Source organism: Protopterus annectens, chromosome 11.part0 (genome assembly GCF_019279795.1).
Source record: "Protopterus annectens isolate FY-2018-M chromosome 11.part0, PAN1.0, whole genome shotgun sequence".
NCBI lineage: Eukaryota > Metazoa > Chordata > Ceratodontiformes > Protopteridae > Protopterus > Protopterus annectens.
In genome coordinates this window covers 123,030,633-123,048,728 of record NC_056745.1, presented here as the reverse complement: position 1 = coordinate 123,048,728, position 18,096 = coordinate 123,030,633, and the positions used below count along the sequence as shown (strand labels likewise).

The 18,096-nt window shown below is 43.1% G+C and overlaps 1 protein-coding gene across 1 annotated transcript in view; it reads right to left on the bottom strand.

The window, feature by feature from the left end:
• Positions 1–18,096, bottom strand: part of ERC1 (ELKS/RAB6-interacting/CAST family member 1) — a 3,640,161-nt gene that overhangs the window by 2,889,223 nt on the left and 732,842 nt on the right. The window contains exons 9-10 of the mRNA XM_044087500.1: positions 9,241–9,268; positions 4,277–4,322 (exon numbers count right to left, since the gene is read on the bottom strand). Of these exons, the coding sequence (XP_043943435.1) occupies positions 4,277–4,322; positions 9,241–9,268 (74 nt within the window). The remainder of the gene's footprint in view (positions 1–4,276; positions 4,323–9,240; positions 9,269–18,096) is intronic.

The window sequence follows — 18,096 nt, the reverse complement described above, 5'->3', positions numbered from 1 at the left end:
GGTTAGTTGCTGCTATGTGATGTTCCAGGCAGTCAGTTGCAAGGTTTTTAGGTTTGGGTGCATGATGTTGTAGTTGTTCTGAGTTAACATCAAAGGCATCAGGGGTATTGACCACATTCTCCCCTGAGACATGCTCCTCAGCAATGGATACCAGTGTTGTCTTGGCCAATTCGGAGCTATCAGGATTATCCTTGGGCGTTCCTCTTTGATTTTCAGTAGTACCTTGTGCATCGAAGGAAGAGGTGGAAATGCATATGCTGTCAGGCCTTTCCAACTGAAGGATAGAGAGTCCACCTTCCATGCAAGTGGGTGGTATGTCCTTGTGCAGAATTTTTTGAGCTGGTGATTGAGTGGGGATGCGAATAGGTCTATTTGTGGCATTCCCCATTTCTTTGTGATGGCCTTGAAGATGTCTGGGTGTAGCATCCATTCGTGAGCATCCGAGGTGGTTCTGCTTAACATGTCTGCTAGGGTGTTTTCTTTTCCCGGCACAAATACTGCCTGTAACTGGATGTTGTAGCGGAGAGGGATATTCCAAAGGTCCAGAGTCATTCTGCATAGGGGTATGAATGAGTGCCTCCCTGTTTGTTGATGTACCACATGACTGTGGTGTTGTCTGTCCTTATCATTAAATGGCCTTCTTTGAGGAATGGTCTGAATTTCTGGATTGCTAGTTTTACTGCCAGCATTTCTTTTTGGTTTATGTGCAGGTGCAGCTGGTCTGGAGTCCACAATCCTTGTATGCATTTGTCCAACATGTGCCCCAGCCTAGGTCTGAGGCGTCCGTTGTGATGGTTTGGCTTGCTTGAAAGTTGTGGAAGGGCAAGCCTGGGTTTGACTGGCATACTTGAGCCCACCATAGGAACTCCTGTTTCAGGCATGGGATTAGTGGGATTTCGGTTTCTAAGCTGTGCCTGTGTTGAGACCATAAATTCTTTAGGTACCACTGTAGCTTTCTCATATGCAGTCTGGCATGTGGGACCAAGATTATGCATGATGCCATGAAGCCCAAGGCCTGCAGTACTTTTCTTGCTGTTAGTTTGTTCTGCTTTGTTAATGCCAAGAAGTAAAGAGGGAGTTGTTTTTGTTTTTCTGCATTAGGAATGCCATTTGTTTTGCTGTGTCCAATTCCGCACCCAAGAATGTTCTTGTTTGGGATGGTATCAGTCTTGACTTTTGTAAATTGACTGTGTATCCCAGGGCTTGTAGTAAGCAAATGACTCTTTGTAAATCTGTTGTCAGCTTGCTTTTGTTGTCCGCTTGTAACAGGCAGTCGTCCAGGTATGGATAAATTTGGATTCCCTGTAGCCTGCAGTGAGCGTTTACTGATGCCAGGCATTTTGTGAATACTCTGGGCGCAGTAGATAAGCCAAAGGGCAATGCTGAGAATTGATAATGCTCTGATCCTGCAAGAAATCTGAGGTATCTTCTGCAATTTGGTCGTATGGGGACGTGCAGGTATGCCTCCTTGAGATCTAGAGTTACCAGCCAACACTCCTTGCCCAGCATGGGAAGAAGTTGCTGAAGGGTCAGCATTTTGAATTTTGGGACAATGATGTATGTGTTTAAGACGGACAGGTCGAGAATAGGTCTCCAACTTTTCTCTTTTCTTGGTACTAGGAAGAGTCTGGAGTAGAATCCGTTGCCCTGTTCTGTTATTGGTACTCTTTCCACAGCTCTTATCTTTACTAATTGCGCTATCTGCTTTAGAGCTTCTGTTTTTTGATTTGGAGGTAGGTTTGGCATTCCTCTTTTTACTGGTAAGGTGTGGAAGTGGAACCTGTAACCTTGGTCTATGGTTTGCAAAATCCACTTGTCTTTTGTGATATAGTGCCAATTTTTCGAAAATAAGGCTAACTTTCTGCCTAAAGGTGCTGTTATTTGCTCCCTGGTAGGCGGTGTCAGAGCCAAGTCACTGTGATTGTCCTGTTGCAGTGGCAGTGGTTGTGTCTGTGCCTCGGTTATTGCCTTGCCACTGTCGTCCTCTGTAGGCACCTCCTCTGGATTGATTTCTGCCTCTAGAGCGTCTATTTCTGCCTCTGAGATTTTGAGGAGTCTGGAAAGGACCAATTTTTGGCAGGCCAGTTCCTGCTAAACCTTGGGGGCTGAACCTGTAAGAAATCCTTAACTGTTTGTACAGATTTTGCCTTCTCTTCCATTTTCTTCATTACTTGCTGAGCAGGTGTACCAAATAGACTGGCTTTATCCATAGGAGCATCTAACAGCTTTGCTTTAACATGATCCGGCAAGACCTGTTCTTTCAACCATGCATGCCTTCTTATCACTGTGCCAGTCATGGCTGATCTAAATGAAGCCTCCAGTGCATCATAGCCACATTTTAAAGAATGGTTACTAACCTGCTGAATGTTATTCACCATTTCTAAAACATATTTCTTATCTAAGGAATCATCAGTGGACAGCTTCTTAGTTAACTGATCAAGCATAAACTCTTGGTATTGGATCATATGAAACTGACAGTTTAAAGCTCTAGCTGAGAGAGTAGCAGAGGTGTAAACTTTTTCCCCATCTCTAAGGACCTGGATTCCCTTTCAGAAGGAGTAGGGTTTTTTGCTGAGGTCGAGGCTACTGCCTTAGGCCCCTGGGATATAGTCTCAGGATCTGCAAGTGGGGCCTTGTAAAGGTGGTGATGAGTGTCTGGCACCCTGTAAAATCTATCTGGTTTGGCAGGGGCTGGAGGTAAAGTATCAGGAGCAGTGCAAACATCATTAAATGCATCATCCACAACAGGCAGTACTGGAGGTATAGCTAAGGGCCTATGTTGTGGTAAGTGCAGAAATGTCCTAAGCCTTTTTCTTGAATCTGAGAAATCTTGTCCCTGCCATTGGAATTGTTCTCTCATGGCATGTAAGGTTTCCCCAAAGGAAAATTCCTCTGGTGGAGAGGCAGATGGAATGGATTCTTCAGCATCGGAATCTTCATAAGTAGAAAAAGGAGCCTCTGGCTGATCTGTAATGTCTGAGTCATCCGAAGAATCATCAGAGGACACTGGCTCGGGGGGCTCTGCTCAAGGTCTCTTTTCTGGGGGCTGAGAGGCCCTGTCTGGGTGAGATTGGGATCCCCTAATTAAGGATATTAAATCCTCTGCCAGAGTAAGCATTTGTGAACTAGAAGTGGGCCTGTGTGAGGGGGGCTTAACAGGCACTGATTTAACAGCTTTGGCTGCTTTAGCCCTGGCAAAGGCCTTAATAGACATGGCTGCAGGAGGCCTAGCAGCACCACGTGCTGGGGTAGAGACATCCAAAGAAATGGTGTCTGATAAATCACTAGGAACCACAGTAGTAGGCAGAACTTCTGAGGCCGATTCAACTAAGGTAGCAGGAGCCTCAGTAGTAGTCGTGGATTCGGCTGAAGATTGACCGGTTTTCGGTTTCGCCGAAACCGAGACACTGCGCTTGCTTAACCGTGGTTTCGGCGAAACCGCGGACCGCGAGTGTCGGTCTTTTCTTTGCGTTTTTTAACAATTTGGGTAGTCGGAGGATCCGACGGCATAATGTACGCAAAATCTGAGCCGAAAAACTGTTCAGCAAACTCCGACCAACGCCTAAGCGTTCGTCGGTTGAAGGAAGCACAGGCGAACAAGCTGCTACGCCGTGGTCTGGGCCTAAGCAAGGCAGGCAGTAAGAGTGGAAATCTTTATGAGGTATTTGTTTCCCACAAGTTAAACAGTTATTGACTTTTTCTGACATCGGCTGAGGCAAGAAAGAGTCCCCAACGGGGTACTTAGCTTTTAGAAGTCTTCGAAGTAGTATTCGGTAGTAGTAATCTCTGGATCTGACCGACCGGCACTTGCGAACAGCTTCTGCTTGGCCACGCGGCAAGAAAGACTGAGGAAAATGGCGTCGGCTGATGCCTTTATACCCGAAGACCAGCAGAGATGACGTCGGGTGAAGTGCGACATCAGCCGAAGCCAGACCCAGACTTTGGAATCCGGCCGACCGAAGGGCTGCCTGAAGACAGGACAACCCATTTGCTATGACTGCAGATGCATCCTTGAAAGACATACACCAATATTTCAAATTTCCACCCTATTGCACTACTCTCACCAATCTCTAAAATCCTTGAAAAATGCGTTCACCTCCAACTTATGCCTTTTCTAACCCAAAAACATCTTCTTACACCTACCCAACATGGCTTCCGCCCAGGCCACAACACCATTAACTGCCCTACTGTCTTTCCTAGAAACTGTCAATCAAACCTGAGATTCTGGACATCTGGTCTCTACTGTATTGCTAGATTTGTCCATAGCTTTCAATACTGTTTCCCCACAAACACCTCCTCTCTCATCTCTCAAATCTTCATCTCTCACCAAGCACTTTATCCTGGTTCTCCAGCTACCTATCAGAAAGATCACAGTCAGTCAAATGGAAAAACTCCACCTCCCCCTTCTTAGCTACTCCTACTGGTGTACCTCAGGGATCTATCCTAGGGCCAATGCTTTTTAACATCTTTATTAATAACTTTCACTCTGCAATTCCAGATGCCAAAATCATTCAAATACGCAGATGATTCTACCTTGGTCTGCTCTGCCTCTAACCTCTCTGAATTGCTCACTAAAACTCAAACTGCTTTTTCAACCACCGAAAACTGGATGCACCAAAACCACCTCTCTCTCAATGCCAGTATTCTAAAATTTTTACTGTTCCCCCCAACAAAGACTCATTCTTGTAACAAGGATACATACATACATATATATATATATATATATATATATACACACACACACACACACACACACACACACACACACACACACACACACACACACACACACACACACACATCTAACATAAAAGAATCCCCACACGTTTAATCATACGATAGATTATGAATCAGCTCCAGTGGGACACAGGGATAAAACCCTGACTGTGGTCCAAGCAACCCAAATTCAATTAGTGGGTTCTGCAACTGATGGAACTAGCAAGGAATGAATGGCATGCCAATCCTGAGGGTGGGAAGTGGAGGCTGACATCCCTGCACGCTGCCACAATCCAGCAAAGGAGAGCAGGTGATGTAAATGATTGGCCTGGGGTTAGGCACACAATCTACTGTCTGCTGGTGGCCTTCAAACAGGTGTGCAGAAACGTGCACTTGTATGTGAAAGGCATTTTGGGCCACTGCAGTAATTAGGATCACATGTTGCCAAAAGTCCAGTTCAACCGTGGTTTGAATTTCTACTATTCCTTATGTCACTTGTCTCAAAAAAAGAACGAATGGAACAGAAAAAGTACAGTTTTGTACCTACCATAAATGTAGATGTCCGATAGGAATGCATCTGCAGTCCTTACAAATGGGTTGTCCTGTCGTCAGGCAGCCCTTCGGTCGGCCGGATTCCAAAGTCTGGGTCTGGCCTCGGCTGGTGTCGCACTTCACCCGACGTCACAGCTGCAGTTATTCGGGTATAAAGGCATCAGCCGACGCCATTTTCCTCAGTGTTTCTTGCCCCAGATGCCAGGTGCCCTCTAGGAAGGCTAAATTTGGATAAATGCAAAAAATTCCAAATAGTGGAGAGCAAATTCAAAAATAAGCATGTATGTACATGTATATACAAACAAATACACCATAATAGGTTCCCCCAGCTAGCTACAAGATGGGCAAATACCCTAGGAATACCACAGAGAGGAAGGAGGGTGGGTAATCCTGACTGCAGATGCATTCCTATCGGACATCTACATTTATGGTAGGTACAAAACTGTACTATGTCCTTCAAGGATGCATCTGCAGTCCTTACAAATGGGTAGAATACCATAGCCAAACTGGGGGAGGAGGAGAAATGAAATTATGGTGTAGTTAGGATCCCTTGCAAAACAGCAGTGGCAAAACCTGCTCGGGATCTAGAGTATAAAGGTAAATTATAATGCTTGGCAAATGTATGCACGGAGCTCCAAGTAGCAGCCTCTAAAATGTCTCTGGTAGCCACTCCTCGAAGAAAAGCTGTGGTAGTGGCTGTAGCCCTTGTAGAGTGAGGCCTGATGTTTTCTGGAGTTTTCTTCCCATGGTAGGAGTAACAAAATCTAATGCAATTTCCTATCCACTTAGAGATTGTCTGTTTTGAAATTGCTTTTCCTTCCATTCCTGTTGCATATGCTACCAGTAGCTGGTCAGTTTTTCTATTGCTCTTGGTCCTGTCCAGGTAGTAGCGTAATTGTCTATGCACATCCAAGGTATGCAGCAGTCTTTCTCCCCTGTTCTGTGGGTTGGGGAAGAATGCAGGTAGGTGGATAGCCTGATTCAAAGATACTTTGGAGACCACCTTAGGCATAAAGGTAGGATTTGTTCTCATGGACACTCTATCTTGATGGAAGATCAGGAAGGGCTGTACTGCCATTAATGCCTGTAGCTCAGATACCCTTCTTGCTGAAGTGATTGCCAGTAGGAAAGCAGTTTTCCATGATAAGTATTGTAAATCTGCTGTTGCTGCTGGTTCAAATGGAGGGAGTGTCAATTTTTCTAGTACAAAGTTCAAGTCCCATGCTGGCAATGGTGGTTTCCTAGGAGGTTTTACATTTTTAATTCCTCTCAGAAACTGCCTGAGCAGAGTATGTGAGAAAACTGGAGGATCCAAGTCGTATTCTGCTGAAATAGCTGATGCATGAATCTTAATGGAAGAATAGGACAGACCTTTGTGGAAGAGCTCTGCCAAGTATTCCAGGATGTTGGCTATGTTTACCAGTGACACATTCTCTCCTTTTTCAGTACTCCAAATGGAATATCTTTTCCATTTTGCTGAATAATTTTTCCTTGTTGAGGGTCTGCGAGACTCCAAGATAATGTCTTTTACCCTTTGGGATAAATTTGGGTTATTTGTTTTTATGCAATGTTCCAGGCAGTTAGCTGCAGTGTTTTTAGGTTTGGATGCAGGGTGTTGTAGTTGTTCTGTGTTAACAGCAAGGGAACAAGAGGTAGGTGCCATATTTGTTCCCGAGACATGCTCCTCAGTAATGGGTACCAATGTTGTCTTGGCCAGTCTGGAGCTATCAGGATGATCCTTGGACGGTCCTCTTTGATTTTCAATAGCACCTTGTGCATCAAAGGAAGTGGTGGGAATGCATATGCTGTCAGGTTTTCCAACTGAAAGATAGGAGTCCACCTTCCAAGCAAGTGGGTGGTACGTCCTTGTGCAGAATTTCTTTAGTTGGTGATTGAGTGGGGATGCAAATAAGTCTATTTGAGGGTGCCCCCATTTTCTTGTAATGGTTATGAAGATGTCCGGATGCAGCATCCATTCGTGGGCATCCGTGGTAGTCCTGCTTAGTATGTCTGCTAGAATGTTTTCTTTTCCTGGTACAAAAATTGCTTGTAACTGAACGTTGTAACTCAGGGCCACATTCCAGAGATCCATTGCCATCCGGCATAGAGGGTACGAATGTGTGCCTCCCTGTTTGTTGATGTACCACATAACTGTGGTGTTGTCTGTCCTTATCAACAGTTGACCTTGTAGAAGAAATGGTCTCAATTGCCAGTTTTACTGCCAGCATTTCCTTTTGGTTTATGTGTAGGTGCAGCTGGTCTTGAGTCCATAAGCCTTGTATGCACTTGTCCAGCATGTGGGCCCCCCAACCGAGGTCTGAGGCGTCCGTGGTAATGGTTTGGCTTGGTTGAGTGTTGTGGAAGGGCAATCCTTTGTTTGATTGACAGGCCTGAGCCCACCATTGGAACTCTTGCTTCAGGCATGGAATTATTGGAATTAGGGTTTCTAGGCTGTGCTTGTGCTGAGACCATAAATTCCTTAGGTACCACTGTAACTTTCTCATATGCAGTCTGGCATGTGGAACCAATATTATGCAGGATGCCATGAAACCCAAGGCTTGCAGGACTTTTCTTGCTGTTAGCTGGTTCTGCTTTGTTAATGCCAAGAAGTATAGAGGAGTTGCTCTTGTTTTTCTACTGTTAGGAATGCCATTTGTTTCGATGTGTCCAGCTCTGCACCCAAGAAGGTTATCCTTTGGGATGGTATCAGCCTTGACTTGTTTATATTGACTGTGTATCCCAGGGCTTGTAGTAGGTAAATGACCCTTTTCAAGTCTTCTGCTAACTTGAATTTGTTGTCCGCTTGTATCAGGCAGTCGTCCAGGTAAGGGTAGATTTGGATTCCCTGGAGCCTGCAATGAGCAATTACTGATGCCAGGCATTTCGCGAACACTCTGGGTGCAGTAGATAAGCCAAAGGGCAATGCTGAGAATTGATAATGCTCTGATCCTGCAAGAAATCTGAGGTATCTTCTGCAATTTGGTCGTATGGGGACGTGCAGGTATGCCTCCTTGAGATCTAGAGTTACCAGCCAAGACTCCTTGCCCAGCATGGGAAGAAGCTGCTGTAGGGTCAGCATTTTGAATTTTGGAACAATGATGAATGTGTTTAAAGCGGACAGGTCGAGAATAGGTCTCCATTTGCTTCCTTTTCTTGGTACCAGGAAGAGTCTGGAGTAAAATCCCTGTCCTTGCTCCATAGATGGTACCTTTTCTACAGCTCTCATGTTTAATAATTGAGATATTTGTTTTAGAGCTTCTGCCCTTTGATTTGGAGGTAGGTTTGGCATTCCTCTCTTCCCTGGTAGAGTATGGAAGTGAAACCTGTAACCTTGGTCTATTGTCTGCAAAATCCACTTGTCTCTTGTGATGTAATGCCAGTTTACTGAAAATAAAGCTAGCTTCCGCGCCAAGGGTGCTTTTAGTTGTTCCCTGGTAGGCGGTGCTAGAGCCAAGTCACTGTGATTGTCCTGTAGTAGTGGTGGTGGCTGTGTCCGTGGCTGCACCTCGCTGGTTGTTACCCTGCCACTGGCGTCCCCTGTAGGCACCCCTGGATTGACTTCGGCCTCTTGAACGCCTATTCCTGCCTCTCTGGGCTCTGGAGGGTTCTGGAAAGGACCAATTCTTGGAGGGCCAATTCCTGCTAAACCTTGGAGGTTGGACCTGTAAGAAATCTTTCACTGTTTGGACAGATTTTGCCTTCTCTTCCATCTTCTTCAGCACCTGTTGTGCAGGAGAGCCAAACAAATTGATCTTGTCCATGGGAGCATCTAGTAATTTGGATTTCACATGGTCTGGTAAGGCCTGCTCTTTTAACCATGCATGCCTTCTGATAACTGTGCCAGTCATGGCTGATCTGAAGGAAGCTTCCAGTGCATCATAGCCGCATTTTAAGGAATGGTTACTGACCTGCTGAATGTTATGTACCATTTCCTGAACAGATTTTCTGTCTAATGGTTCATCTGAGGACAACCTCTTGGTTAACTGGTCCAGCATAAATTCTTGATACTGGATCATGTGGAATTGACAGTTCAATGCTCTATCTGAAAGAGTAGCAGAAGTGTAAACTTTTTTACCCCATCTCTCTAAGGACCTGGATTCCCTTTCAGAGGGGAGGGGTTTTTTGGCAGAGGTAGCTGCTACAGCCTTAGGACCCTGGGAGATAGTCTCAGGGTCTGCAAAAGGAGCCTTATACAAATGGTGATGAGTATCCGGAACCCTGTAGTACCTATTGGGCTTAGCAGGGGCCGGAGGAAGTGAATCAGGAGCAGTACAAGCATCATTAAATGCATCATCTACAACAGAGAGAACTGGAGGAATGGCTAAAGGCCTATGTTGTGGTAAATGCAGAAAGGTTCTAAGCCTCTTTCTAGAGTCTGAGAAATCCTGGCCTTGCTACTGAAATTGTTCCCTCATAGCATGCAAGGTTTCCCCAAAGGAAAATTCCTCAGGCGGAGAGGCAGAAGGGATGGACTCTTCAGCATCTGAGTCTTCATAAGGGGAGAAAGAAGCCTCTGGAGGGTTAGTATTATCTGAATCATCAGAGGAATCATCTGTAGAAACTGGTTCAGGAGGCTCTGCTCTAGGCCTCTTCTCTGGAGGTGGGTGAGAGGCCCTGTCTGTGTGAGATTGGGATCCCCGGATTAAAGAAATGAGATCCTCTGCTAGACTAAGCATTTGTGAACTAGAGCTAGGCCTGTGAGAGGGGGTCTTAGCAGGCACAGATTTAGTAGTTTTAGCTGCTTTAGACCTGGCAAAAGCCTTAATGGACATGGATGCAGGTGGCCTAGCAGCTCCACGTGCAGGGGTGGAGATATCCAAGGGGATAGTGTCAGATAATTCCTGAGAAACTGCAAGAGCAGAAGGTAAATCAGAAGCCGATTCCACGAGGTTGGAAGAGGCCTCGGTAGGAGGTAAGTTTTCGGCTGAAGGAAGAACCGCTTGCTCGGTTTCAGCCGAAACAGAGACACTCGCGGTTGGCCTAACCGCGGTTTCGGCCGAAACCACAGACCGCGAGTGTCTGTCCTTTTCCTTGCGCTTTTTTGATATTTGCGTAGTCGGAGGATCCGACGGCATAATGTAAGCAAAATCAGAGCCGAAAAACTCCTCAGCAAATTCCGACCGACGTCTAAGCGTCCGTCGGTTAAAAGAAGCACAGGCTAGACAAGCTACTACGTCGTGGTCTGGGCCTAAACAAGGTAAGCAGTAAGAGTGGAAATCTTTATGAGGTATTTGTTTCCCACAAGTTAAACAGTTATTCACTTTTTCTGACATCGGCTGAGGCAAGAAAGAGTCCCCAACGGGGTACTTAGCTTTTTAGAAGTCTTCGGAGTAGAAGAATTCGGTAGTAGTAATCTCTGGTTCTGACCGTCCGGCACTTGCGAACAGCTTCTGCTTCAGGCGTCACGCGGCAAGAAAGACTGAGGAAAATGGCGTCGGCTGATGCCTTTATACCCGAATAACTGCAGCTGTGACGTTGGGTGAAGTGCGACACCAGCCGAGGCCAGACCCAGACTTTGGAATCCGGCCGACCGAAGGGCTGCCTGACGACAGGACAACCCATTTGTAAGGACTGCAGATGCATCCTTGAAGGACATCACTCTATTAGTAAAAACAACAAAGCTTTCGGGAATACCCCTTCCTTCAGGAATCAAACAATGGATCACACATGTTCCCATATCCATAGATAGGGTTAAGCCATTACAAATACACTCACAGCCGCAAAGCTGGTGAGAGAATAAAACAACCCACCCTCCATGGTTACCTGAATGATTGCCCTTCCAGACTGCTCTCACCCTGATCGCAAGTGAAATTCCCAAATAAGGGAATGAATGGGCCATGTCCAAATAGGGAAATGCATGACAATCAGCAAGCATGAGACAAAAAAAAAATACAAATGAAAAAAAAAAAGAAAAGATAAACTAAGGCTTATACACGTACCAATATATCAGGAAAGACATTTCAAGTCCAGTCATGTGTGGCAATTTGAAAAGAAAAAAAGCCAAGTTACTATCTACATGCAAGCAGATGCCAGCAGAAATAAACAAGGCTGCCCTGTTATTACACAGCTGCATCTGCTGTGCTCAGCTTTCACTGCCCCCCAGAGCTTTTTGCATCATGGTTCTGTCTGAAATGTTCTGCTGGCCAAGTTAATTCTACAGCCTGAAGTAATCGAGGTTTACACAAGCCTCTTACAAACAAGTCTATAAAAATTCTTTCCATTTTACCTAGTAGAACTGGAAACTTTTACAATCAAAGCCACAGAGAGCAACTTATACAACACAACTGTAGAATGACCATATACTGGGAAAAAAATCACCATAAAATCTCTTTGGACATCAACCCCAATTCAAGCCATAGGAATGGAAAGTTACCAACATACAACTTTTGGATTTTTTTTTTTGTAGAAGATACTTCTTCCCTTATCGCATCATACTATAATAGGAAACAGTGTTTCTAAGATAAAATGAATACACCACCACATAAAACACCAACACATTTGCACATAACATGCAAAGAGAATCTGTGAGAACAAATCTGACTGCATAATAAACTAGACATTTTTAGGTAATCGGCAATCATGACACTATTAGGAGGTGCTGGCACTTCTGGGAGCAGGTACCAGAAAAAATTCATAACAGTGGGCCCCATCCTGGGACACCAGAAGAGGAAATCCCAGGAGCTGCCCAGTGCCAGGGACCTTCAAAGTTAGATCACATGTCATTGATGGTACAGTGAAGTATTATGTCCCACAGTGACTGCTAGTCATGCTTGGCAAAGGCAAATTTACAGCCCCATTCTGATGGGCAAGACTTCTCAGGGATATGCAGCATGCTTGATAGGGCAAGGTAGAAGCCCATTTAATGGAATTACTGTTAACATTCAAATACTGCCTGGAAGTAGTGGCACGGCTAGTCAGCAGCAGCTACTGTTACAGTATCAGGCCATATTATATCTGCAAGAGAAGCACACCCTTAGCAAATATTCTGTGTGTTTCACTGCACATGAACGTTGTTTTTTTCATGCCTTCAATAATCACGGAATGGTGATTTTGTGATTAGTCTCCAGTGTGAGATCTAAAACAGGGTGTGGGATCGATGCAAACTTCTGGATATTTAAATATGGACATTGATCCATGTAAGACTGTCATGTTACGCTATGTTCCTATGCAGCTATGGACAGTTGCTTGGGAAAGTCAAACAGCATGTCCTAGATGTATTTAAAAAAAGCTATTTTTTCAAATGAGGGATGATCAGATTATCTGCATACAGCACAGGACTCGGGCCAGGATCCAGTACAGAAAAGGAGACTAAAAAGAAACTTGAGATATTCCAGTACCTGTATGACATGGTAGGGGTTAGGAATTTCATCTAACTGTACTTGAAAGGATCTGTATTCAAGTAATCATATTAGTGGGTCAACTGCCAGTTTAGTGCTTTAAGTGCCTTTACCAAACAGGGATAGTTAACACAAGTTAAAAAAGCTCTACAGCAGTGCCAGAAAGAAAGCCAGTAGCCACGCTTTTGCATATATCTGTTGAAGGTCATATGGAGACAGAGGCACTTTTGTCTGTTCTCCTAGCTGATCTTCAGAAGATTTTCTGTATTATCCAAGTATTGATGAAGTTGCTGTACCACGAATTTCTTAGCTGCTATAATCACGGATATTTGTTTAATATTCTTCCTGTGGTAGTATCTTTGTTTAACCGATGTGCACAAGTACAACTTATTTTCAACCAAGCTGGTAAGTAATGCTTTCAATTAGAGAAAGTATGTATACAAGTACTGAAGGCAGTGATAAAACCTACTATAATTTTTAAACCTGTTAGCTGCATATTATCCACACATGATCTATGCAGAGAGATCTTTAGAGAAAAATTGGTCCACTTGTCTTTTGGCTACCATTTTAAACTGAAAATGGGCACACATTGGCCAAGGAATAGACGGTGATTATTCTGGATAATGTACACTGTGCTAGCTTAGGGTTATGTGGGATACAGAAGAATGTTCTGATGAAAGGGCTGTAACCTCATGAGGACTGACAATGGATTAAACATATTTGTGAAGTCAAAGTCTCATACTGTCTACTACTTGTTGCCTTTGTCTCTGCCTCACTCCAGATTTGTCTTGGGTGACAAAGACGGGTAGTCTGATATACATTTTCTACAAAGGTATGGTAGCATAAAAAGGAGCATTTCAGCATAAGTCTCTGTTTCCATTCGACCCAAGCTTCATCTCGTACCTTCACAAGATACAGTTTACCTACCTTTGAGGAAGTTTTCTTTGTGAATGATTCCAGAATACTAGTGAAGAACTTCAATGTTTCACGAGGGACACAAAAAGTCAGTACTGTACTTCAGCTGGCAAAAGAAGGTCCTGAATGAATAGACATTCAGCTTGTTAGCATTGGTCACTAGGGCTTCTAGTGCTGCAGATAACCCCTCAAGAATATTCAACAAAAGGGCTGTCAGGGTATATGACACTGATGCATTTCTAAAACCAGTCTCCTGATATCTGATCAATATAGCTTTAATTCACCCAGAAATAACTTGTTTTACTATGTAGTTCTGAAAGGTAAAAGAATCACAGCCACATGGAGCAGTACTAAAAGAAAAGGAAGAAGTACTGGAAGTCACGTGACCATTTTAGTCTGAAGCATAGTAGTACATACTGGAAGAAATGCACTGTTTCTCAAAGTCACAACAGATCTTTTCTCAATCCCCAATCTAGTTATTTTCAACTTCCACAAAAGGAAACTGACTGTTAGCTACACACCTGTTTAAAGAAACCACAGTTCAAAGTCTGGTTGTAATTTCTTAATGAAAAACAAAAAGGAATCACACTTGCATAGTAGGCTAAAAAGCCTGGTGAAGGTACTAAGAATAAACACAGCACTTGTTTTGAGCAGAGGTGCAGATACATTTTTTGGAAATGTGCACCAGTTTTCAGAATGCCAATGTGAAGGCCCAGTATTTGCAATGACCTTGGTCTGTCTCATTAATTGTTGAACAAATACACAAGTATGACGTTAATAAGTTGGAGAATGCACTTAAACAGCAACTTATACTCTTATCCAATTTGTATGAAAATACGATGTGTGCATAACTAAGCAAACATACTTAGAAGCAGACAATTTTAGTTTTACAGACAGTCGGCTTACAAAAATGTTAACAGTTTTATGTTCACATGCATCAAAAAGTACAGTTGTATGAGATATTTAATATGACAGGAAGAAAACTGACTTCTTCCTTCAGTTTTGTTTTTGGATTTTATAGCATTTAGTTTAACAACTTGCCTGGATATGTCATGAACCAATTCCCCATCCATATTACCATGACGTTTATTTTGCCTGGTCTTGCTGCCTAAAAAAAATAAGAATTACCCCCAGGTGGAAGCCTTTTACATATTACCAACTGCAATGACAAAAAAAAAAAAAAAAACTCAGCCTCAGTTTTCAGAGCCCTAGCTACTGCAATTACAAGAACAAACCCATTTTATCTGGAACAACAAAACACACACTAAATGCGCCTCTTCATATGTTACATTCCTTACCAGAACCCAGAGAAGATGCCTTTCTTAGCATAATCAAGCAAATTGAATGCATACCTCACAAAAAACGTCTGCACTTTATGCTACTCAGCAGGTCATTCTCCCACTACATACTGAAGCAGATTAATGACCATGGTTAGCATGAGTACCATGTGGTCTTTGGTACACATCTTGTGCCTCTGAAATGAGGACGGCAGTACTCTCCCACCAAGTTAGATCTGTGACGTGCTCAGCATTAGCTCTGTAATCCTGATTTTCTAATTTTCTTTCCAGAAAGTATCACCCTATGATTTTCTAGAGCTGCTCTTACTTAACAGCTCTACAGTTGATGCACAGAGTCTTTAGCAGAATGGCAGCTACCAAAACCTTCCCACAAAAACGGATGACTACAAGTGCTAATACTCCTTGACCACGTACAGCCTTCCAACCACATGGGCTTCTAAATGAACCCCATACATGATCATAGTCAAAACCAAAAACCCCTGGGCTAGCATGTCACCTCAATACAAGCATTAAGTGGGCACTTTAAGAGCGCTTCAGGGAAATGTTCGGTAGCCAAACTCTCCATGTCCTTTCAGCTCCCAGTGTTCCCACTTCTGATGACTACTACAAATAAGTAACAGGTAATGGACATGAATCTAAACTTGTCAGAGGTACTGGGGAATCAAATTGTAAGGAGGAACAAAAAGTCTAACCTTGCATACAGAAAATGAGAAATACTCAATACAGAGGGGCATTCTGATAATTTACATCCATCTTTGACGGGATCCTTGACAGTGGATACTGTGCTGAGAAATTCTCAAGAGATATCAAAAACATAACAGAGGTGATTAAAAAAGACTGGGAAAAGACACTGGAAAAGCAGCTTATAAGGGAACAAAGGGAGGACAAATGCATGGCTACCAAGTACGTTGTCCAGAAGGTTTAGGATGTGTCCTTGGAAGTGTTTACATAGGTATTTTTATACCCTGAGCAGACTTCAAAGAATTTTTCCTCATGTAGACAGCAAATGTTGTAGGTGTGAAGGGGAAGAAAGAGGTAACTGGGAATGTTTTTTGGGAGTGTAATAAGCTGGCAAACTTTAATTCCTTACAGAGTACTCTGTCAGAAATATTGGGGAAGTAAACAATTGTAACTAAGGAAATTACTCTTTTGAGAAGGAATACATGATCTGAGTTGTCTGGACATCAATGTTTTACTAAGTTCTTTTCGGTTTGTTGTAAAAAAAAATAAAATAAAATAAAAAACTAGGAAAAAGGAAATCAAAATCTAAACCAACTATACTTTAAGTACTAAATAGTGCACAAGAGATAAAAGAATTGGAAGAGGTATTTTCAGAAAAAGGGAAGGAGCAAATTACATAGAAATAACAAAGGAATTTGTGAGAACAATACATGCAGAATAATGTTCAGGTGGAGAAGTGAGGTTTAAGAGATGGAATAAATTGAGTGAATTATGTAATGTTGGACAGAAAGAAAGTTGTTAAAAAGATAGAAAAAAGCAATATATAATGTGTGTAAATGAGAAAAGGGTTAATACAGTTTGTTTTCTTTTCTATTAATGTATGTGTGCCTATGTCTTAAGTGATACTGTAATAAAGATGTTAATGACAGATCAAAAACACTTCAAGGCAAGCATAGTCAAGACTACCAAAAAGGTAATGACCAGAAGATCAAGTCCTGAAGTAGGGAAACACCAAAAGAGGCCTAAATGAAGGGATTAGAGTCTAAGCAGCTGTCTCTTTTACAGATACAAATCAATGCAAGTGGCTGTGGTATCCACCAAGGAAACATCCCTGATACAGATGCTAACAGTGACTGCAGCCATATCTCTGCCAGAGTAGCCCTTGACAGAACTAACTGGCAGAAACTGCCTAATAGCAAATGATGAGTCAACTGAAAATCCATTTGGAAAGTGTTTGCAACTATGCAGCCAGACTGTCCTTATTCATAGCAAAGGAAGCAAAAAGTTTCTCCATCTTTCCAGAATCATAACATTTCGTAAAATTTAACAAGATGGTGCACGTGAAATATATAGAGCTAATCTGCTCCATACATTCTGTTTATAAACAAAATACGGAACTGAATTGATAGTTTTAAAAACAATTCTGAGACCACTTCTGGGAGGGAATGGGTTAGCCTAACAGGAACAATCCTTATGAAACCCTAAAGTTTTCCCTACATGTTGTTGTTGTCTTTCGGCTTTTCCCGGTTAGGGGTCGCCACAGCGGAACTCCGGTCCGCTAATGATTGGCAGTAGATTTTCACGAATGCCGAGGTGCCAGCTCGACGTTCAACCTTCAATGAAGGCACGCCCATTTTTGCATGTGTTTCGAACACCCACCCAACCACGGGGAGGACATGCAGACTCCACACAGAAGGCACTCCCCGCACTCCAGCTGAGAATCGAACAGGTGAACCTCTTGCTGTGAGGCAACAAAGTGTTCCCTACATGTAAGGCTCTGAATTTCAGACGTTCTATGGGCAAAGGTGATGGCCATCAAGAAAAACATCTTCAAAAGTTCAATTTTAAAGACACTGGTTCGCTTGGCTTAAACACAGGATGAACAAGCCTAACAATCATGAAAGTCCGAGTTCCAAAGACTAGGTTTCCTTACAGATTGGTGAAGCTGCAAAACTGCTTTAAGGCACTATCTGGTAAGCATTTATGGCAGGTTCCCATTTCTGAATTCTACTTAAAGGCAATGTAATAAAATGACAAACGTACTTTGTCAGCAACTCAGTCTTAGGTAAAACAGATATTCATGTATGTGACCATCACCTGAAAACATGGGGCATTAAGAGAGCATATTAAAAGTCATACAGCAGTATAAATAACCTTTGACCAGTACATTAAGCAAATCCCAATATGGCGCAACTAAATAAAATTAAACTGAATTAAAAACCAAAGCTCCATCGGACTATGAGAGTAAATAGGTGACGATTTTCAATGACAAGAAACAGACTTCCTGCTTTCACCCCTCGTAAACATGGGCTGAAACAACTGATAGACTGAATGATGGCTTGGGTGTGATATTAATGATTTTTGAGATTTCCCCCTGTGAGATGTTCAGAGAGACTAATGCACCAGAGTCTACAGTCGCAGAGTCACCAAGGTGGGATGGGATCTCCACAGCAACAGAAGAGTAAAGGCAGAGGCGAATTCAATAAAAAGGAGGTTCAAGGGGAGAGTGCAGTGAATATGAATGAGACCTTTAATGTTGGGCATTTGCATTTTGATGGTTTTCACAATTACAGTTTTAGTGATCTCTTAACATGACC